A 20,578-nucleotide genomic window follows, 5' to 3' on the forward strand; every position below is an offset into this window, starting at 1 on the left:
ATATTTATATGATACAATTTTAACAACTATAAATAAATTACTTTTTAAGAGAATTTATCTTTCCAAACTTAATTATACATTCTGAGAAATAGAAATAAATGTCAAGTTTAAATGTCAACGTGCATACGTCTATTTTTACAAATTTTACTTAGTTTATAGATGTTTTAAATTATTATATTAGAGCATTATAGAGACATGCGTGTCTTATAAACTTAATAATTGTATATAAATAATTTTATTGTCTTTAAAAGATCATGCTTACGCACGTTAGGATACTACAATAATTGGAACTATTCTTTGATATCATAAATTGATTGAATCATAAAGATAAAGAAAATATTGTTTGTTGAGCAAATGATTAAAGTGACAATCATTCATTAGTAATTTTATTCATATGAATAATAGCATTCTCCATGAAATCAACATGTGAGGAATGACGTATCTGTAAAACGAGGTACTATTGACTATCATTTTTCGATCGCGATCGAACATTTTATCATTTTTCCTCAAAGTTGACTAACACATTGCTTATTTCTCAACATATAAGTCAATTTGTATTCTATACAAAAATAAATACCACAGTCTTAAAAGACAAATGTATCAAGCTATTAACTTGCACCATCACCATAACACTCTTATGGGTTTACATAAGAATATGCGTATATTCGTCATTCAATAGCAGATACAGATAAGGAAGGTCTTAAAGACGTGTCGGAAGTTATTTCACAGGAGTGTAAAAATCTTCAAGACGATCAAAAAAATTTTATGTCAAGTAATTTTTATAACTCTTTGAGAAAATAAACTTAAGAATACTACTCTGTTATAACTTATAATGTAAAAAAAAAATATGTATATAAAAAATTGCATAGCAGAAGATAATTTCACTTATTGTTAGTTAACGCATAAACTGCTCGCATAAAAATTTCTCTTTGTAATTCACGTCTGCAATTGTCGTTTTATTTGGAATTTGTTACTTAATCGGTTAGTGAATGCGCTTTCATGCGTCATGGTCAATTTTTTTTTCTTTTTTCTAATTTATAATGTACACCGAAAGGCAGATGTGGCATTTGCTGCGACGACGGCTGGCGTACGTAACTTCTCCCTCTTTCAGCCGTCGAGTACGGGGGATGTAGTAATAGGGCGCGTTCCCCCTCAGTCCTCTGTAACTGGTGCTCTGCGGAACATCTAAGCGCGCGTTTCATGTGAGATTCGACACATCACGCCAAGATTACGTACGCTAGTCGCCGTCGCAGCACCACGAACGCCATTCCTGACGGTGAGTATACATTTACGGTACAATGTTTCGTCGTATATCAATTTGCAAAAGATGTAAGGAAGTAGTTAAAAAGTAATTTGCAAATGTGCGCAATAGTTAATCATGCCAGAGAACTGTCGTCAAAGTATGGAAGACATTATGGTACATTTGTATTTAAAATTGCATTATGTCTCCGTAACAAAATTTAACGAGGGTTTAATAATTGTATGCATCTAACTAAAACCTGACGAGTTTCATATATATTGCTATAAATTCTGATAAGTACATTCTTCAAGAAACGACGCGTAACAGTTAAATTATACGAACGAGATGCAACAAGGAACTATCAGAAACATGAATATAAAAAGATCCAGTGCTTTTCTCTAGTTATTAAATGGATTGTACAATAATAATTTTTGTTCTATGTTATCGCGGTAGCGTCACATCAACTTCACTAACACTTTAACATTCACTCCGTCATTATTTCGCGGTGCGTTTTTAGCGTACTCACATTTCATTTCGTTGCGTACCGATTTAACGGCCAGTCATTCGTCATTGCACTCATCCGAAATTATCAAATATGTCTTTCTCTCATTCGTATTAACAATTATTTATAACAGTGGTCTGATATGATTTCTCCTTCACTGTTTCTCAGCCAGGAAAGAAGAAAAGGAGTTCACTCTGTTCATCGTCTAGTATCACTTATGTTCACACGCAATCAGAGAAACTTATCTCTGTCACTATTGTGCATTGATCAAGGCGTACTATAAGAACCGTACCACAAGGAATGATAGTAAATTCTCGATACTGTTTTTATCAATAGTAAATAACTCCTGTAGAATCTAGTGGTTTAGCTAACAATTTCAGACCCAATTTCTGTCGAGAATCGATTCCTTTCGTGCACTGTCGATTCATTTAAAACACACGAGGTGTGATATTGGACCGTTTCTTCGCCACTGATTATAATACTTTATTATTTTTTTTTTTTTTTTTTCTTGTACGCGCACTTGGGAAGTCCTTTGCGATCAGTCCATTGGTTATCAATTATTAAACGTATTAACAAATATTGTGTATAGATAATATATTAAAGTCGATTCGTATTAGCTGGCCTGCCATTTGAATTTGCTACGCATAATCCACTTTTGGCCGATATTGTTGACATCGCACTGCGCCAACACGGGTTGCGACGCATCGCTCGAATGAGGCTTCGACAAACAATAACCCGTGTTCGTGTGCTTAATCATTTTGGTCTGAAAAATATTTAAAAAATATTTAATGATATTTTCTTACTTTATATTTTTACTTCTCTTACCTCATCGTTATAAACCCATGCTTGATTACCACCCATGCCGTGACATCGTACGATCTTTACTGGACCTTGTGGACTAGCTGCATCAAGGCACATATCGTCAGACATTATCTGTTGCCGCTTAGTATAAGCAAATACCTAGATAACATAGTTTTTGTTAGAAACAGTATAGAAAAAGGTACTACATTATTTTACAGAACAAATACAAACCTGATTACCACCCAATCCATGACAATAACTAATTCCGACGTTGTCTCCAGTTCTCCTGCCCATAGTATCCAAACAAGTTTGCGTTTCAACATTTTTCACATCGCCAAGATAATAGTAATCTAACGGCATTGGCGATTCCGGATATATATTCTCCAAGTACCATCTGAAGCTCTTACATTTCAATTGTTCTCTTAGCTTTATTCGCTCGGAAACATCACCAACATCGACGTTTCTCGCCCCTAAAAAAATTATTTTTCTGTAACGCTACATTTTACAAACGAGAAATTTATTTACACATATTTTTGTAACATATTATGTGCTTGCATATGAATTGGTTGAAAAGAAGATTTGTCAGAGAATTTTGTGCTAAATTTAACGAAATTTGTGACTATTGTATAATACATTGAACGTCATATGCTTGCTCCTAAAAAATAACTGTGCAACATTTTTTTTTTTTCTGGAAATCTGAAAGATTTAAAGAAGTTTATGATATAGCAATGAGTTATATATACATATTGGCAATAAACCGTTTTACACATCTGCAAATGTAGCGTGCAGAGATGTATTGTGCATCTTGTAAAAATTGTTTCATATTATTGGGATAACTTTATACACGTGTTGTCAACTGTGTATAAACTACCATGATACCAGTATGTTTCGTATTCATGTTACTTGTATGTTTGCTACTCTAAGAGGGTATCTCCCTTTAATAATAACCCTTTGCTTCTAACAGCATCACATAGAACCCTCAATGCCATGCGTGACTTATTCTGCTATTCTCGAAGTATACCTTCTACATGTACTACAGACCTCATTTATTGTATGTACATCGTAACCATCGTCGTCTAATAGAACGTTAGGTAACAACAGTATAGCGTTGAGAGAACGTAATAGCGATGACGTTTTAAATAAATGTTAACGGGTATCTGATAAAAGCAGTGAGCACCCGAAGCCGCAAATAAAAATAATTGCTAGACATGCAGAGATTTTCCAAAACATGCGCGCAAAGCAACCAATGCATAGAAAGAAATAAAGATAGAATTGTTTTTTTTTTTTTTTTTTTTTTTTTTGTGCAAGATACGCCAGTGTTAGTGCTACCTGGATTAATGTTGTAATAGAAGTACTTCCATTGGTCCAACCAAACTTCTGCGAGCCGCGCATTGTTGTGGTTGACTATCTTGCTGGTACCGCCCGGGAACGTATACGGGGTCGACTTACGGAATACATGCCCGACGTGCGAACATGTTGCAATTTCCAATGTCCCACCACACATCCATATCTAACCAACTCAGTTCTGTTAGTGTGTTAGCAATTACAAATGATAGTGACACACGCTTAGAGACAAAAAGATAAAGAACGACATATAGTAAACATGATAAATTGTATTCTGAGGCCATGTGGTGGATTTAGAAACTCTTCTCTTGCAGCACCTATAACGTAGTCTGATAAGAGAGAACTCCATTAAAAGCAAGCGTAATTTTCAATTGGTTAGTCGGCTGGATGGATGAGTGGTTAAGACTACACCAGCATTCATATCGAGACAAAGAAATAAAATATATCTGAAATATGGTCATTCAATGGTCCTATTTACGATTATTCCCTAATTTCTGTATCATGTAGAAGTGTTATTCTTCGATCGATTAAAGAAATATTAATTGGAATCAAATTTGTCAATGAGAATAATCGGAAAGATTATTTTTGTAGTCGAGTCTTGATTTAGTTTAAACATTATCATATATATAATTACTGACGTATATTATGTTATATTAATATTAATAAAAAAAATCAAAATGTGCACAATACATATAAAATGATTAACTAATTTTGTGATATATTCGTGTATAGCTAAGGTGTTAAGTTAAATTTTCATAAAACCCATTTTACGAAAATATATCAACGCAAGACTGTTATTAATTATCAGTTAAATAGAAAAACAACTTGTTAATAAGGAAGTAATGCATTCAAAAATAACTGTAAATTCACACGACTATGTGAGTTGTAATAACTTCATGAGATAATATAAATGGCTTGCATCAGATACCCGTTAAATATGTTATACAGTTCTGTTTAAACAATATAGCATTACGTTATATTATTATAAAATATAATACTACAGGTTTAAAAAATGTTTCGTGAATTAACATCGTTGTTTTGAGCATAAAGCGCTATATGAATACCAGCTACATTTGAAGTAATGCTATTAGTTGCGAAAGATCAAAATATGTTCGATTTTAACAAATTTTTCAACAGTCTTTCTTAATCGCATCGAGTACGTGTGTGTTATACTAAATTTTAAAAGACGGAGTTTTGTAGTGAAAAACACGTTTGAATTCTAATGGTACACTATGTTTAAGATATGTATAACTAATGTGCATAAGGGTGGCATCATTTAGCGCAATTGAGCACAACAATATTGAAGAAAAATTTAATGAATTACACTTGATTATCTAACCTGGATTCATGGCATAGTAAAAATCTCTCCACTCATCCATCCAGACTTCGGCCACCCTAGCCGCATTGTGCAGGACTATCTTGCTGACACCACCAGGGAATGTATATGGGCTCTTGTCCCGGAATACATGTCCCACGTGTGAACACGGACTGATTTCTAATGTTCCGCCACATTGCCACACCTACAAGACACTTATGACTTTAAAGATAACAATAGAAGCTTGCGTGAGAATACCCTTTGAAAATACTCTTGAGAACCTTTTGAAAACTCTTCGTTAAATGTTCTAATAATTACATGTTGCACAATTATCTTTAATATAAGATAGAAGGATAAAAATGATTATTTATTAATCGATATTAGGAAAATTAATTTTTCGTAATAAGCAAAAGTCAAGTTGCAGAGGATTTTACAAATTAATTTATATTCTTAAATATAAATTCTTTAGATTAATTAATTTGTTCGTATTAATCTGTTTGTGATTTTGTTGAATATAATCTCATGTTAGGCGAAATTTTTGTGGATAATCGTTAAGCTAGCAAGTTTCTTTAATACACATCAAAGAAGGCTTACCCGAAAGCTCATTTCTAGATTTTCACCGCCCCAGATGTCCATGCCTTCGTCGTACGAGCCCAGCTCGTAGAAATATTCTTTATCAATAGAGAACAATCCACCAGCCATAGTCGGTGTACGTAGCGGTGCTGTTCTATCGCTATTCCTTCTGTCCATTTCTCTTTGTGCAACTCTGTACCTTATTAAAAAAAATTAATATAATATTAATATTTAATTTCAAAAGTAACAAAAATTAAATATCAGAAGCATAAAATATCGCGCTAATATTTAATATCGAGAGATTGTTAACGCGTTTTGTTTCAATTTCAAAATATCAAAATTAATTACAGAAAACTTTAATTTAATTACACAATAAATATAATATATGTGCACATTTGTGGTAAACGTTGCGGGAAGCGTAAATTGGTGAACTCAACAGCCTGTAATTATTCATTGAAGGGAGAGAAAGAGAAATATGGTTATTGATTACGTTTCAAATTATTATATGCAGATGTAAATTAGAACGAGAAATATTAAATTTATAAGCATGGTAGTTTAAAAATCGTTAAATTTATGAACCTGTGCCAATTTAATGGGCGTATAAATTTATGTCAATAATATATATGTCAAAATGGATCAATAAATTTAATATTTCAAGCGGATTTAACTATATGCCAATCTAACTGTTCATGACTTGCAAAATATGTAGATCTACACATTTGCAACTCAAATTTCTTTCGTGTGCTTTTTTCTTAGAAAACAAAAGAGAGGCTCAAGTATTTCGGCGAAAATAAGGGCGTAACATTACGAGAATAAAAATTCATGATGTTTAACGTAAGGCAGTAATATTGTAATACCATCTGAAGTTCAATTTCCAATTGAAACCTCCCCAGGTCATATCGCTCGCCGGGATGTATTCGAAAGTATCGTCGCTGATTACGTCTATGATCGGACAGACAACGGTATGCCTGTCGTTCGCGATTCTTGATAATAGCGGCTCCAGCCAACCTTCGGTGCACTCGCAGTGCGCGTCTAGAAACGTGATTACTTGTCCCTTTACGTGTTTAGCTCCCAAAAGCCGCGCTCTTATCAAGCCAGACCTCTTCTCAGTGCGATACACGTACGTAGGAACGGGCAGAGTGGTTATGTAGTCTTCCAAATCTTGCTTCAGGTGCTCTAGAAAATAAAGCATTCACTAAACACTTTGGTTTAAGTTTCACAACTACGTTTCTTACAATCTATCAATATGCTAAATGACAGAAGAATAACGAATTAATTTCCACATTACAGAACGGTAAAAGCACCGATGCCCGCCGCGTGAATTATGCTTATTGAACGTACCACGCTCGCTCGCGTCGTCCACGAGGATGATTTCCTTCAGCAGCGACCTAGGAGATCGGTTTATCACGGACCAAACCGTCCGCAGCAAAGTGGTCCACGCCTCGTTATGGAAAACTATCACGATACTCGTGTCTGGAAGATATTTGGCGTATTTTTTATTCTTACAACCTTCGAGTCTGATGTCTTTTAGAGAACGGTTTAGAGAGATCATGTCGCTGGCCATCAGGTTGAACTGATTCAGTTTAAACAGTTCTTGCTGCTTGACCTCGTTCTCCGGTGCGATGTGGACCGCTGCTCCCATTTCGCCGGGGCTACCCTTACTCTCCTTGACGACCTTCGCCGGTCGCCATAGGTTCAGCTGGGACTGTGGATATTGTCTTTTGGTATTGTAATCGTGTTTTAGCGCCTGCGGCTCCTTGATCTGGGCCTTCAGATGCAGCTGGACCGGCTCTTCGGATTGAAGCGCCTGCTGCTGCTTGTCTGAGCAGCCCCATCCGGACCCTCCGATGCAGTCCGAATAGAACATGAGCACCATGACGTCGACCAGGAACCATACCAGCGACGTCAGCAGGATCACTTGACACGTGTGAATGCGAATCTTTGAGCGGAACATCTTTCAACGGCGGCAGTCTTCCGCTTGCACCACGAGCTCATCACCCAGTCCGCCGTGCGTGGACTTGCGATAAAGATGTCTCGACGAGGCTCACAACGAGATACTCACAACCGTGTTGTAGCAATTGCGCGGGCCTTCGTGGCATCACATGACTGAGGACGGGCCGGATTCTTAAAGCTCTGCAACAGAAAGTCCAATCGGGATTATTGCGAAATTCAATGGCGCGTAAGTTCCTCTCGCATCGGGCTGATATTAAAATATCTTGCTCGGGAGGGGGTGGGGGGGGATGCATCGGAATTCTTTCGGCAGATCGATCGACCGCCTTGGCTTTACGCACGCTTATCACGATTCTACGAATGAGGCATGGACTTTTTCGTCTCACATCGCGTACGGTCCGGAATCGAGATGGAATCCACGATGGAACGAGCGATAAGCTTACGAGACACGAATGAAAACTCGTTATAAAAATCGATTGCCCTCGGCGTTTATAAAAACCATTAAATATATCCATTACGTTTCTTGTACGATATTTTATATGCATGTATATATATATATATATATATTTTTTTTTTTTTCTTTTAATTATTATATTAAATACAGCCATTCAATATTTTATAGGTCGACATATTCAACATCACATGCACATAGTTGACGTTAATATTACATGTAATATTTTGACATTTTATGCGCCCCTTGACACATCCACCGTTAATGTAAAACTAATTTTAACGCCGTTATTAATTATAACGCTTCTGCGGATCGTTTTACGCCCCGCTTTCAGAATAGGCTTGTCAATTTCTTTATGCTTGTTGCATAAATGGCGCGGACGATTACGTGATCGGAAATACGAGGAAATCGCGCGGCGAAAAGGTGCATACGTCAGCCGGAGGGTAACTGGAGCACTTTGCGACACTCAGGTAGGCACTTAGCACATGACTAATTCGTACGGGACGTACAATCGATCGTCAGGAGAGTGCCATTTTTAAACAGAAATGCTCTGTTTCGATTAGTCGCCCGATGCGCGAGTTTAATGCCGACCTCCCTACAAATAGAGCCGGCGATAAATGACATGCAACTACCACGTACGAGTCTAAGGTAGATCTGATAAGAATTGACGATGAACTCGTCTACCTATTGCCTACGCCCTTATCGTGTTACGACCTGTACAAATTGCTATCTATCGTGTCGACTGTAACAGATCAAACTTTATTAGTCACCGACTTTAATAATTATAATAATAATAAAACGTAATTGCGGGATTATCGGAGAAATAACACGCGTTATATTCGCAGTGAGCTTGCTTTGTGCTACGTCGAGGCACGTTGTTTTGCATATCTCCCGAAAAAAAAAAAAAAAAGCTAAATTGCATTGTCTTAATTGGGCTAATAATTCCCGTAAAATCTTGCATAAGCTTCAGATAATGCAAAAAGTACGTTGCTTTCAACGATACGGAGCGCTGCTCCTTTTGCGAAACGAGCTACCGTGTATATATCTTGCCTTTTACCGCCGGTACCACCGCGGTACCACCGCGGCACCGTCCACGATTGCAGTCGATACCGGCTGTCATAATCGCAATAAAAGAAAAAAAAAAAAAACAGTATGATCATGATGGCGAGGTGTTTCGAAGACACGGCGGAAATACAGATCCTCAAGTAATTATCCCACGCAATCACCGAGGTCACTTGGCCTGGGAAATTATATTACGATGAAACAACCGCGCTCTCCGATGGTACTAATTAATTAGCCTCTGCTAAATAATTCACTTTCATCACGATAACGAGCGGGAAATGGGAGTAATAATGTCGGATGACTATGCGTGGCCCGAGAACAACGACGACATTCCCTGCCGCTTGCACTGCGCGAACTTTCTATTAATAATAAAAAAAAAAAAAGAAAAAAAAGATAAAAGTAATAATAAGTAAAATAAAATATATATTCCGCACGCATATAATATATGTGTGCACGTTAAGAGACATATTTTTTTTTATCGGCCTAATTTTGTAACACAAATAATTCAGGAAAGACGAAATTTTAAAACAAACATCTCGACAATGATAATTCAATTAAGAAAAGTTGGGATTGCGTTTCTACAAAATTCATAACTACTTTCAAATATTATTCTACGAAGTTGAGAACTATTTGCAGATGATAATGCATTTGAGGAAATTCAAACGTTAATTTTTAAAATTAATTCAGAGTTAGTTTCCACCAAAAATATATAATTAAGTAAAGTGCATTTATCTAAAATTATGCAACGTATTGTTAAAAATTTTGCAACTTATTACTCAAGTAATTTATTTTTTTTTTTTCTCCTTCGCAAATAATCAAGTATCTATAACTTTCCTACTTTGCAGAGAGAAAACGGAATTGTGATAACATTGTACGGTTACAATAAGTAATGTCGTAATACTAAATAACGCATTCTTCATTTAATGTCTATCTCTATACGTCATTATGTCTATCTCTACTTTTCTTGCTGAAATCATCAGGTTCGTACTCCCAGGGAATGGTAAGCCTCCATGAAACGCTTTACAGTTAGCAATAACAGAGAAACAAAGTGTTTCCGGTTCGCAAAACTGCACGGTAATTATTTTTTAGTCGCCTCTTTAATAACCGGTTGATAATGTTGGTGGCCTATTAGCGACGTTACGTGCAGGTTTGCGGATAAATCGATACCGGCGGCACGTTAATATTGTCAAGACGGGACATTACATTGTGACCACGTCATAAAAGTCTTGTGACGAAGTGATGAATTGCATGCCTGCGGTTGAAGTGCTAAGCCACTTTTATTGTTTCGCTATTGTATCACGGAAACTGCGCTCCACGAAACAGATGTTCGCAGATAAGGCGGATTTTATGAACACGAGCCACCGGTGGCCAGTTAATTTTTCTTTCCAATAACCATTAAAAATAAAAGGCCCGAAAAATAAATAATGCTAATTCGATATATAATTTTAACGAAATACGTCATTAAAAACGGAGTTCACACATCCACATATTTGGCATTTTGCATATTTGAATTAAATATTGGAAAAGTTATATATTTAATTGTTTAATTATCAGACTATTTGTGAAGTATTCTGCATTTGGCACGGACGAACCAATAATTTTCCCGTTGATGCGATAAGTCTAACGCAGTCTTCTCTTTATGAGATATAATAATAATAATTGCATCACTCAATAAATATATTTTAAGAGCTTCCAGAGAATAACCGAAATCGCGTTCTTCCTGAAAGGACTTCTAAAGTTATAACGTTCTATTTCTAATTTACTAAATTATTTTAATAATTATAGAATTGTAAAATTAAAATGGATTTAATTTAAAGATTCGGATTTCCATCACGCTTAAGTTTCGAAATAGATAGAATAGAAGTCCCGGATAAATTTTACAGAAACAAACGCTTTCTTTCTTTCCTTTTTTTTTTTTCAATTTTCAACGAGAAATAAGTGCTTTACGATTCTTTTCATCGAGGTAATCAGGTTCGACTTCCATTGATTGTGCCCTCATTGTAATCGAAGTGCCCGAAAGTCCGCCAATATCGCATTGACGCAATGCGACGGCAGGTAATGTCATTAAGAAAGTCTTCTTACACAACAGACGGCTATGAGAGCTAAAGCCTTTACCTTGTTATTCCTCGCAAAAAGCTCTAAGACCGGCAATAATTCAGACCACGTAATAATTTACCCGCGAGCTGAAGTCGAACGCGGTGGTATATTAATTATAACCAGAGTAATTTCGCGCGATACCGGCCCCGGCTTTCTCGAAATATATATAAATTTAGTTTGCAATATAAATAATGTCGCGATACGAGGGGCTAAAATGTGCGGGTGGCACGATAACCGACTACACGTACAAATAACTTCACGTCCGCCGTTCTCAACAGATACGTTAATTCACGTGTCAGTTTATACAGCCACGGTAAACGTCCTCGCGTTTCGTTGTTGCGTACATAATTTGCGTGAGCGGAATTAATATCAAATGCAATAAAACTTGTAACGTTTATTATACGGCGAGCCGAGAGCGAGGGAGAAAGGGGAAGGGAAGCGGGAGAGACAGAGGATGAAAATTTATCGTCGGTTCCTGTTTCGTCTGGGCTCTGTCCCCCCTCCCCCCCCCTCCGGCTCTTCTTACTCGGGTGTGTACATTATAATTGGCGATGTTTAATATTCAGAGAGGATACTCCAAATTTTCAGGCATTTATAAAACCTTGACCAACGCCATCGGATCGCGACGAGTTTATAATTTCTATTTGATGACGTGTATAGGGTAATACCTTAAACGTGACGTTCTAACGCCTCTGGGGATCGATTTAAGCCCTCAACGGAGAAAATTAATTAAACCAATCACACGGAGGAAAGGCCGGTAGGGCCGTAAACTCTCAGCATTAACGTAATATACGCCGTACCCTAAAATTATGAAACTTGTAATTATGTAATGCACACAGGTTGTCACACATCTAGTTTGACTCGCGCCTTGAGGTAAATACATAATTAAAGGAAAGCGTTTTGCAATATCTTGATTTATCGTAAATCGTCCACCTCGCGTATTCATACGCGGAGAACAATAAATATTTAATCGATCACATTACGCGCGCGATTAAAAGATTATTTTTTCTTTTTTTTTTTTTTCGATATGCTAACTTTACTTATATATTTGCGTGGAGATTTATTAGTGCGCAAATTTAATTACGCTCGGATTTGTCTGTGCGCGAATTTATTGGGTGAACCAAATCACCTTTCTTAGAGCTTCTCACCTTTCCGAACGAACGTGTAATGATCGCTATGCACATACCATTCGAAGATCCATTAAGAACCGGTTTCATGGATGTTCCGAAACCGCTTTACAAGCTATTTAATCAGGTATCGGGGGTATAAAAATGAATATACGTATTGTTACGCGTTGCAAGCTAGGCTGCAAGTGTTAACTAGAATCGAACGATTGAAACCTGTCGTCACTTTGCATTACGACTTTGTATTAACTGCTTGTATCATCCGTTTAATTAAGAGCGATAATTCTCTGGGAGTTTATAATAACATTAATCTTTATAATATATTTAAAAAGATAAAGAGACAAAATAAAAAAAAATAATATAAATTAAAAAAAAAAAAATCACTTAAAAATTAATAATAATGTAGAAAGCCACGTGTGTGGCTTTTATTCTGAAATTTCGCGCGTGAAAAAAGAATTAAAAAATTATTCCGTAAAATACATAGCCATAGAACTCTGAATTAAAACTGTGCAATTCTGTCGCATATAAAAATTAGCGTATAAATCACGAGTCATAATACGTGTAATATCTCTCTATGAATTAACTTCGCGGGGGAGATTGCGTTGAATTTTAAATGTAATTTTAGTTCGCGGCGTAACGCTATAAATAGAATTTCCATTACGCCGACAATACATTGGGTTTCTCTTAGGTTCGTAATACATAATATATCTGCAAATGAGTGCGGCAAAACGAGTACGCAATATCAATATCACGGTTAACGAGCACTAGGCGCTGCGGTAAAATCGCGATCAAATATTTTACACGGAGTATAATGCAAACCGGCTGGATTTAAAAGCCGTGACGTCACAGATTAATTTGAGCAGGTAACCGGCGATTACAAACGCGATAGAGGGTGTTTGCATCAATACTTACACGGGCAATAAAGTCCCTGTGAAAATCGATTCGGTATTAATCTCGCTCGGCGTCAAAAGGCAGCTCTTTTGAGCATCGGCGATGTTATCTGCGCGACGTCACCAGTTTCACAATATTTTCCTACGTAATTACGCTATTATCTGCAAAAAAATATCGCATAGCGTCACTTACATTCTCGACATTATTTCCGAACCTAACGCGAGTCAAAACTTTCGTTTGAAATTTTATTAAACATGTACAACACTGTTATATGATTACCGCAAGTAATTAACCAACGCGTTAGATTTAATAATATTAAATATATGTATACGTGCGTTTGCTAAATTATTTAATCAAGTCAATTATACCTGCACGAGTTTTATATGTGTAACGTAATCAGTCGGATTTATCGCGTTTCATGGTTAGATAATATCTCGAGGGGGAAAAAAAAAAAAAGAAAAAAAAACACGTTCCGAAACGGCGATTTCATTCATCGCATGGCAACGCGAAGTGACATAATTCTGCAATAATTGAAGGATGGCTAATATGTGTGTCACGCAGTTGCACTAGGTTAAGCGTATGCACGTTTGAATTCGAGAACAATGTGCTCCTGCAGGCGTTTAAAATTGTACCGAAGCGGCCAGACAATACCGGCAATACAATGAAGATCGCGGTATCGTACGTGTATACCGTTATTACGCGCCGTTTTATACGGGTCACAAACCGGCATGCAGCTTTCCGGGTAATGGAGAGCGGATTAACAGTGAAAAAAATGCGATTGAGTGCGCGTTTGATGATGCACGCCGAACCGGCCCCAGGATCGGCGTCGCGCAGCATCCTTCGAGCGTTAATTTACGCTCAATGTTAACGCTCGCATTTGTTTATTTCGAACCGTTTCGATATAATAAGCTACAGTGTAGTTTGCAATTAACAACGCGAGCAATTAAATTTATTGAACGGGTAACGCATGACTGGGTTATTTGCGTGCATGTTAATATAACAATGCGATAAACGAAATGATAACAACTTCGACTCCGTCCTATGTGCATGTAAAAAGAGTCGTTCGATTAAAATGTTATAAAAAAAAATATATATATACATATATAAAACCAGGATACGGATTTAAAGATAATTAAGTTGGATTATTTAGCACCGTGTAGATAATTAATTAAATTCGGGCTGAACTATAAATTATTAATTGCGACCCGGGAGCGTGACCATCATACGTGTTCGTAGTTAATATCGTTATCATCGTTAATATTATTTAATCGAACAGCGTCATTATTTTCTAATTTGTACGTACTTATTATTTAAAAAATAAAATCGTGTACCCTTTTTTTTTCCTCCGTATGTATTCGCGTGCATTCGATGCATACAACGGGTTTAAAATATTTTTACAGTTTAATGGCATTCGAAAACAAATCAGAAAAATAATATTTCTCGACGGGTAAACGGATTGCGTTATGATTTTATTTGCAATGCGCGGGAGGTGGCGGTTATCGAATAAAGTATTTTCAATTTTGCCGGTTTACTTTCGACGGATTTGCCCCCAAAATCTGGTCTAGTCTGTGAACGAAATAACACGACAAGTGTACGAAATAACGACATAGAAATACGGCGATTTTCACACCTTTGATAACGCTTTTATGATGCACTTACTCGCGCAACCTGATTTTCTTTAAGGTTCCTTGATACGTGATTCGCCTACGAATAGTGCTTATCATTTGCGAGCGCGAGTAATATAACCGTCATTCGCTCTTCCAAAAACTCTTTGATTATTGATAAGAAAGCGATAAGGTTTAACTTTATGAAATTCCACTTACAGACCAAGCCTGAATCTGTCTCGCGTTAAGTGCGATAATAAAAATATATGATTCCTATATAAACGAAGATTGAATATCGATTGCGAGGCGTACGCAAATGGATTCCCGACGCTTTACGACGTCTAGGCATTAGAAAAATCACTGCTACTTGATTTCAACATCCCGATCGCCGTGCCGTGCGCCGCGGACTGAGGCGTCCCTCTCGCGATTATGACAAAATGAGTTCCCCGGTTATTTCCTTGATGTCGATGGCATTTAATTTTCGCCGCGAGTCATTTAGCCGCGGCAATCGCGATGGCAAATGCCACAAAAAGGTCATGGAAAAATGGGTCTCTGCGAGTCCGTGGCGTCCTTGTGAATCGCTTAGCGTCTCCGCCGTCGCGTCCGTGTCTTTTCGCATGCTACGCTAATCGCCGTTCTTCTCGAGAGCTCGTCGAGAGCCTTTCACTCGTTTCATGAATCACTACCGAAGTGCGCCGTTAATTAAGTATCGTTTCTCTCTCGCGAGGGAGAAACGGTGACGTAAATAGCGCGTACCGGAGATCAGTGGCGTCATCCATCAAGAATACCATCTGTTGGGTGAAGCACCGTGTGGTGCGGCCCGTATCGCGCAAACCGTGATTTCGCTAATGCTCCAACCGTTACTGCGGGCGATTTAACACAGAGCCAAACTAGAAGCAACTTCCTTTGAGCGGGATTTCGCCGGGATCTTTGCCCGCCCGCCCGACGCTACTCGAGTGATCACCTAATCGGGGCCGAGTGCGCCAAATTAAAACGCCACCGAATCGCCGATGTGTAAATTAATAAAGCTGCAACGATTAATAATATAGGCAGGTCGATAAGCGATAACGGTCGATCGTTTATTTAACGCGCGAGCCAGTGACTCGCGGATCTTTAAGAGAGATCACCAGAGGACGATTTCGTTATTCAGAGATGGAGATTACTGGAGAAAGCTGATAACCGATCGACTCATCCGGACGGAATAGCGATTGCGATCTGAAATGGCGATTGCGCTAGATAATTCCCCCGCGCGCATGCAGAACCCTGGAAAGTGAAGCAATCGGGAACGTGAAAACGTTCGCTGGGCATTAACTCTCACGCGATCGGGCGACGACGTTTCGTCCCGGACAGATGGGCCGGCACAATCGCATGAAGCGCGTGCGGTAATCTCGGACATCTCCCCACGCTTTTCAGAGCCCGACGTGAGAACGATAGAATAGCGGTCTCCAGAAGGCGTCGTTATCGCAGCCCTCCCCGCGTGGTGCAACGGTCCTCGCGGGGGTCCGCGTTGCAAAAGCGCGGCGGCCTTGAGGTGAGTTTCTCCGGGACCAACCGGTACTCATCGTATCGGAAGCACTCTATACGTCGAGCTCGGACGGATAACGGACGGACAGGTGCGCCGCATTCCACCAAACGATACTCCGACCACGTCGCCGTCATTGACAGCGACGATGAGTCGCCAGAGTCGAGCCGCGAGACACGCGAACCGGAGAAAAAGAAGGAAAAAAAAAGAAAAAGAGACCGGCGGGGCAAATACGTGCGGGAATGTCGTGTCGAATTTGCAATCGATTTGTGTATGCCGGAGAAGCGCTTCTTCGATCCACGTGGCGGTCGAGCGACGCGAGTAGGACGCCCGAAATCCGGATGCTTTCACTCGAGGAAGCATTCGGTGCGACGTAGCGCCAACCCATCTTTCTGATGGAGACTTCAAAACTAATTTCGAAGTTGGGAAGATTAAGTTTGGAACTCTCTATGACGTTTTCTTAAAAAAAAAAAAAAGAAAAAAAAAGAAAAGAAAGAAAAGAAAGAGAGAAAATGGTGAGATAGAATCCGTTGGTGTACCGAACTCTTCAATCGTAGACTGAAAACGGGAACGAAAGGGAATTAGTAGTAAAGTGCCGGGAATAAGGACAATAGCGTTCGTTTGCATATTACAGAGAAAGCACGGGAGGCGCGCGCCGAGGTAAAAATCATTACGGTACCTGCGTCATTGTTTATTTCCAGGTCTCTGCAATCGGCGCCGTTCGAATTCACTGGCACGTGAGAATGGTTGCCCAATCACTTGCACCATCTCTTTCGCGATTAATTTGGAAGAGGAGATATTTCTATATTTCTTTTTTTTTTTCTTTCTTTCTTTCTTTTTCACCGCGAAAATGCGGAACGTGGGAGGATTACGTTTACCTCAAAATGGAATGTAAAAAGAATTTAACGCTTTAACGCTCCGGAAACTCGAGCCGGTCTAAACGACGATTGCGGAGATAGGAGACCAGACGGATCTTCCGCGATCCTCATTAAAAATCGCAAACATTTCAGCGGCGCCGCGGCGAGCGTTCTGCCTTTTCCTTTTTTTTTTTTCTGATCTTCTACCTCAGGCAATCTCTTTACAGCGCGAGCGGTCTTCCAGGTAAACCACGTCTCGTCTGTTTTGCTTAACTTGATTTTTAGTTCACGGCACAGCGTGGGATGGAGACCTCAGTGGCTGACCTGGTTCCGATAGATCGATTTTGGCGCGACGCATCTCACGAGCGTTCCTCGACTGCTATCGCGGTATCAGCCTCCGCCAGCTATCTCTCTGGAATTATATTTGTCGCGAATGCGCTGACAAGATATTTCGTTTCTGTTTTCCTTCTTTTTTTTTTTTCTTTTCCTTTACCGGAAAATTGGAGCAGCTAACGTCATTTCGCGACTCAAGAAAAACCGGAGACGAAGGATGGTGGAAATAATACCTCGCAGGAGTCATATCCGCAAAGGGGATTTGAGAAAAATCGAGATCGAAGCCGACCCGCGGATCTCGCTGGAGACGAGGTCGATCTCGGGTAGAGAATGAGTTAGTGAAGTGGTTCTAAGTAGTGCTCGAAGGCTCTCTGCTTTAGATCGAACGTGTTACATGAATGAAACCGGACGACGATGCTTAACGGTGAATGTAGAACAAGTATGCGAAGTAATGCAACACGTCTGTATGCGCATAAATAACAATAATGCGTACACGCTCATAATTTCCCATATACGTCGCGTTTTATAAGACACAAGGTAACATTTTATAGCTCCTTCTATCGCGCTTATCGCAAAAAAAACCCCCCAAAAAAACGCGAATGATTCATCTGAATTTAATTTCATTATTTTCATTTAATAGACATTCATATTAATTAGCTATATTCGATAATTTTTTTCTGCAAATAGTTTGCTTGATTTAAACCTGCCGAAAGCTATTTCAAATTACCACATTTAATATTAATACGTTCGTGGTTTTGCGAAATCAATAACTACGAATAAATTAATACTTATTAATTCTGCAAAATAGCGAATAAAATTCTGTCATTAAAACTTTCCGTTAATCCTAATTCTTCTCATGAAATATATCTGCTTTACAATTATGGAATACTCCACGAAATAAAAACTAAACAATTATCTCCGTGATCGTCGACTGTACCACCCAAAGCGAACGGAGCTCTCTGTTTCACGTTGTCAGCAGTTAAAAAGCATATTCGTTTACACAAAAAAAAAAAAAAAAAAGGGTAAATAACACAAACAAATTTTTAACGAGTATCTATTTCGAGGACCATAGCCATCGATGCAAGAAAAATATTGCGCGCAAAATTCAAAAATTCACGTATCGGCTTTTTAAAATTGAATTTTTAATCTGTGAGACCTAGGATCAGCCTGATGCAGGCTTTGATCTCTTCTTGCTTTCGACGTGTCTATTAAAAAAAAAAAAAAACCTCGGAAAGTCAGGGCGCGGGAAAGATGTTAACGCGCGGCGTGCGCCGGCGTTTATACGCGTGATTTGCGCGATAGGACTTTTAAATTCTCGATTTTTAAACCCAGATCCGGGTTGCTCGCCACGCGCGCGAATTCGACACGCGTCTCCGGCTTCGGCCGACGGGATTCTCGGGCGTGTACCGAGGACGCGAACTCCGGTCACGTCGATTCTCCAGGAAAAGAGGAGCCGCGGAGGAAAATCGGCGCGAGCGTTGAATTCGTAATCACCTCGGCGTCAAAAGCGAACTGGACGCGGCGGGTCGCGTTCCTACTTCGCGCCGCGGTCCGACGAGGTATGTCACCCCGCCGAAAGGGTGTCCCTTTTTCGGCGCCGCGGGATCGAACCGCGTTCTCTCGTGAATCGGCGAACCGGTTCGCGGCGAGTAAGAGGATCGCCAGCGTCGATCTACCACGTCGCGCCGGCAGAATCCACGCAGGCACGCAGACAGGCAGGCAGGCAGGCAGGCACGCACGCACGCACACGCGCGCGAGTTGCGAGAGAGCGACACGTAAGACACGGTGGCTCCTCTTCGCGCCACGCGTTTGACGCCCACAGACGTGGCACCGCGCTTCCACGAACTTTCTTCACAGAGATACACGCAATCGAGCATTCGCGGGTCTCTCTCTCTCTCTCTTTCTCTTTCTCTCATCCGCGCGATCTATATTGTTATACGAAATAGGAAAAAATAAAAATGTGTATTACATGTCGATGTAAATTCCTCGGTGGCAAGAGGGAGACCTTCTTCCTGCTGGAATGAACTTTCCCGGGAAGGCGAGCGGGGTACCTGGCGCGGCTTCTCTCGTAGCGGATCTCACTATCTCTGGGCTATATCCCGTATTTAGTTGTCAATCACTCCGGCGGCGAGATAACGGCCCGGACTCGTGACGCACCGCGCGATCCTCCCGAGAATCGAGTATTCTAGAAGAGACGGACCAGGAAGGATTCCTCGCGTGCACGCGGACCGCGCGAGAGAGGAGACGCGAACGGCGGCGACCGATCGTTACACGCCTTTGGCGCGGACTAGAGGGTTCGCCAAGCTCGCTCCGTCGGCGGTGAGCGATCGCGAGAACGCGGTGGGACGCAGATATACCGCGCGCCGTGAGATAGACCGCGGTCTCTTTCTCTTTCCCGCTATATATCCCTCTCCCTTGTCTCGCGAGAGACGGTCGATTCCACGCCGATCGCCTAGTCCCATTGATACGCACCTTCGTTCCTTCGATGAGCCCGGTGCTAACGGCGCGGTGCAGGTGCAGGAGGAAACTCGCGGGCGTGCATCCCCAACGTCCGTCGTCTCGCACTAAACGGAGGATACGCCTGGCATCCCGCGGATACGAGGCGCGCGGCGCGACGCGGCGCGGAACGGTGCGGAGCGAAGCGGAGCAATGAGCGCGCCGAGGTTAGAACGGCCGCGAGGAGTGGCGCGGGGGGTGACGACACCTGTTCGGCGACGGCGGCGACGGCGGTGGCGGTACGCGACGTGTACGCGGCGCCGCGTCGATACCGGACACTTCCCGGGTGAAGCCTACGATCGGTAAGCGTGATTTTTGCGAACGTGATTTATTCACGCGCCACGACGGCACGGCGGTCGCGGTTCGTCGTTCGATTCTGTGTATCGTCGACAACTTCGTGACCGTGGGGTGAGGAG

At 40.3% G+C, this 20,578-nt stretch overlaps 1 protein-coding gene across 3 annotated transcripts; it reads right to left on the reverse strand.

Moving 5' to 3' along the window:
- Positions 1-358: 358 nt before the first annotated feature.
- Positions 359-20,292, reverse strand: Pgant5 (polypeptide N-acetylgalactosaminyltransferase 5). 3 transcript variants are annotated; one of them, XM_070659098.1, is made up of 8 exons: positions 20,139-20,292; positions 7,117-7,908; positions 6,633-6,951; positions 5,797-5,974; positions 5,227-5,407; positions 2,775-3,013; positions 2,568-2,702; positions 359-2,505 (listed from the first exon to the last, which is right to left on the reverse strand). In XM_070659098.1, exons 2-8 carry the CDS (start codon positions 7,727-7,729, stop codon positions 2,356-2,358), a joined length of 1,815 nt encoding a protein of 604 aa, XP_070515199.1. In that variant the 5' UTR covers positions 7,730-7,908; positions 20,139-20,292; the 3' UTR covers positions 359-2,355. The 3 variants fall into 3 exon arrangements, with proteins under 3 accessions (XP_070515199.1, XP_070515200.1, XP_070515198.1); XM_070659099.1 differs by lacking the exons at positions 5,227-5,407; positions 20,139-20,292 and adding exons at positions 3,873-4,053; positions 19,636-20,044; XM_070659097.1 differs by lacking the exon at positions 20,139-20,292 and adding an exon at positions 19,636-20,040.
- Positions 20,293-20,578: the final 286 nt, after the last annotated feature.

This window comes from Cardiocondyla obscurior, linkage group LG07 (assembly GCF_019399895.1).
Source record: "Cardiocondyla obscurior isolate alpha-2009 linkage group LG07, Cobs3.1, whole genome shotgun sequence".
In the NCBI taxonomy this organism is placed as follows: Eukaryota; Metazoa; Arthropoda; class Insecta; order Hymenoptera; family Formicidae; genus Cardiocondyla; species Cardiocondyla obscurior.

Coding starts and splice junctions, on each gene's coding strand:
- Pgant5 (XM_070659098.1), bottom strand. CDS start 7,729: ATGTTCCGCTCAAAGATTCGCATTCACACGTGTCAAGTGATCCTGCTG. Junction 5,975..6,632: donor TGGAAATTGAACTTCAGATG/GTATTACAATAT, acceptor TTTTTTAATAAG/GTACAGAGTTGCACAAAGAG. Junction 2,703..2,774: donor ATGGATTGGGTGGTAATCAG/GTTTGTATTTGT, acceptor TATGTTATCTAG/GTATTTGCTTATACTAAGCG.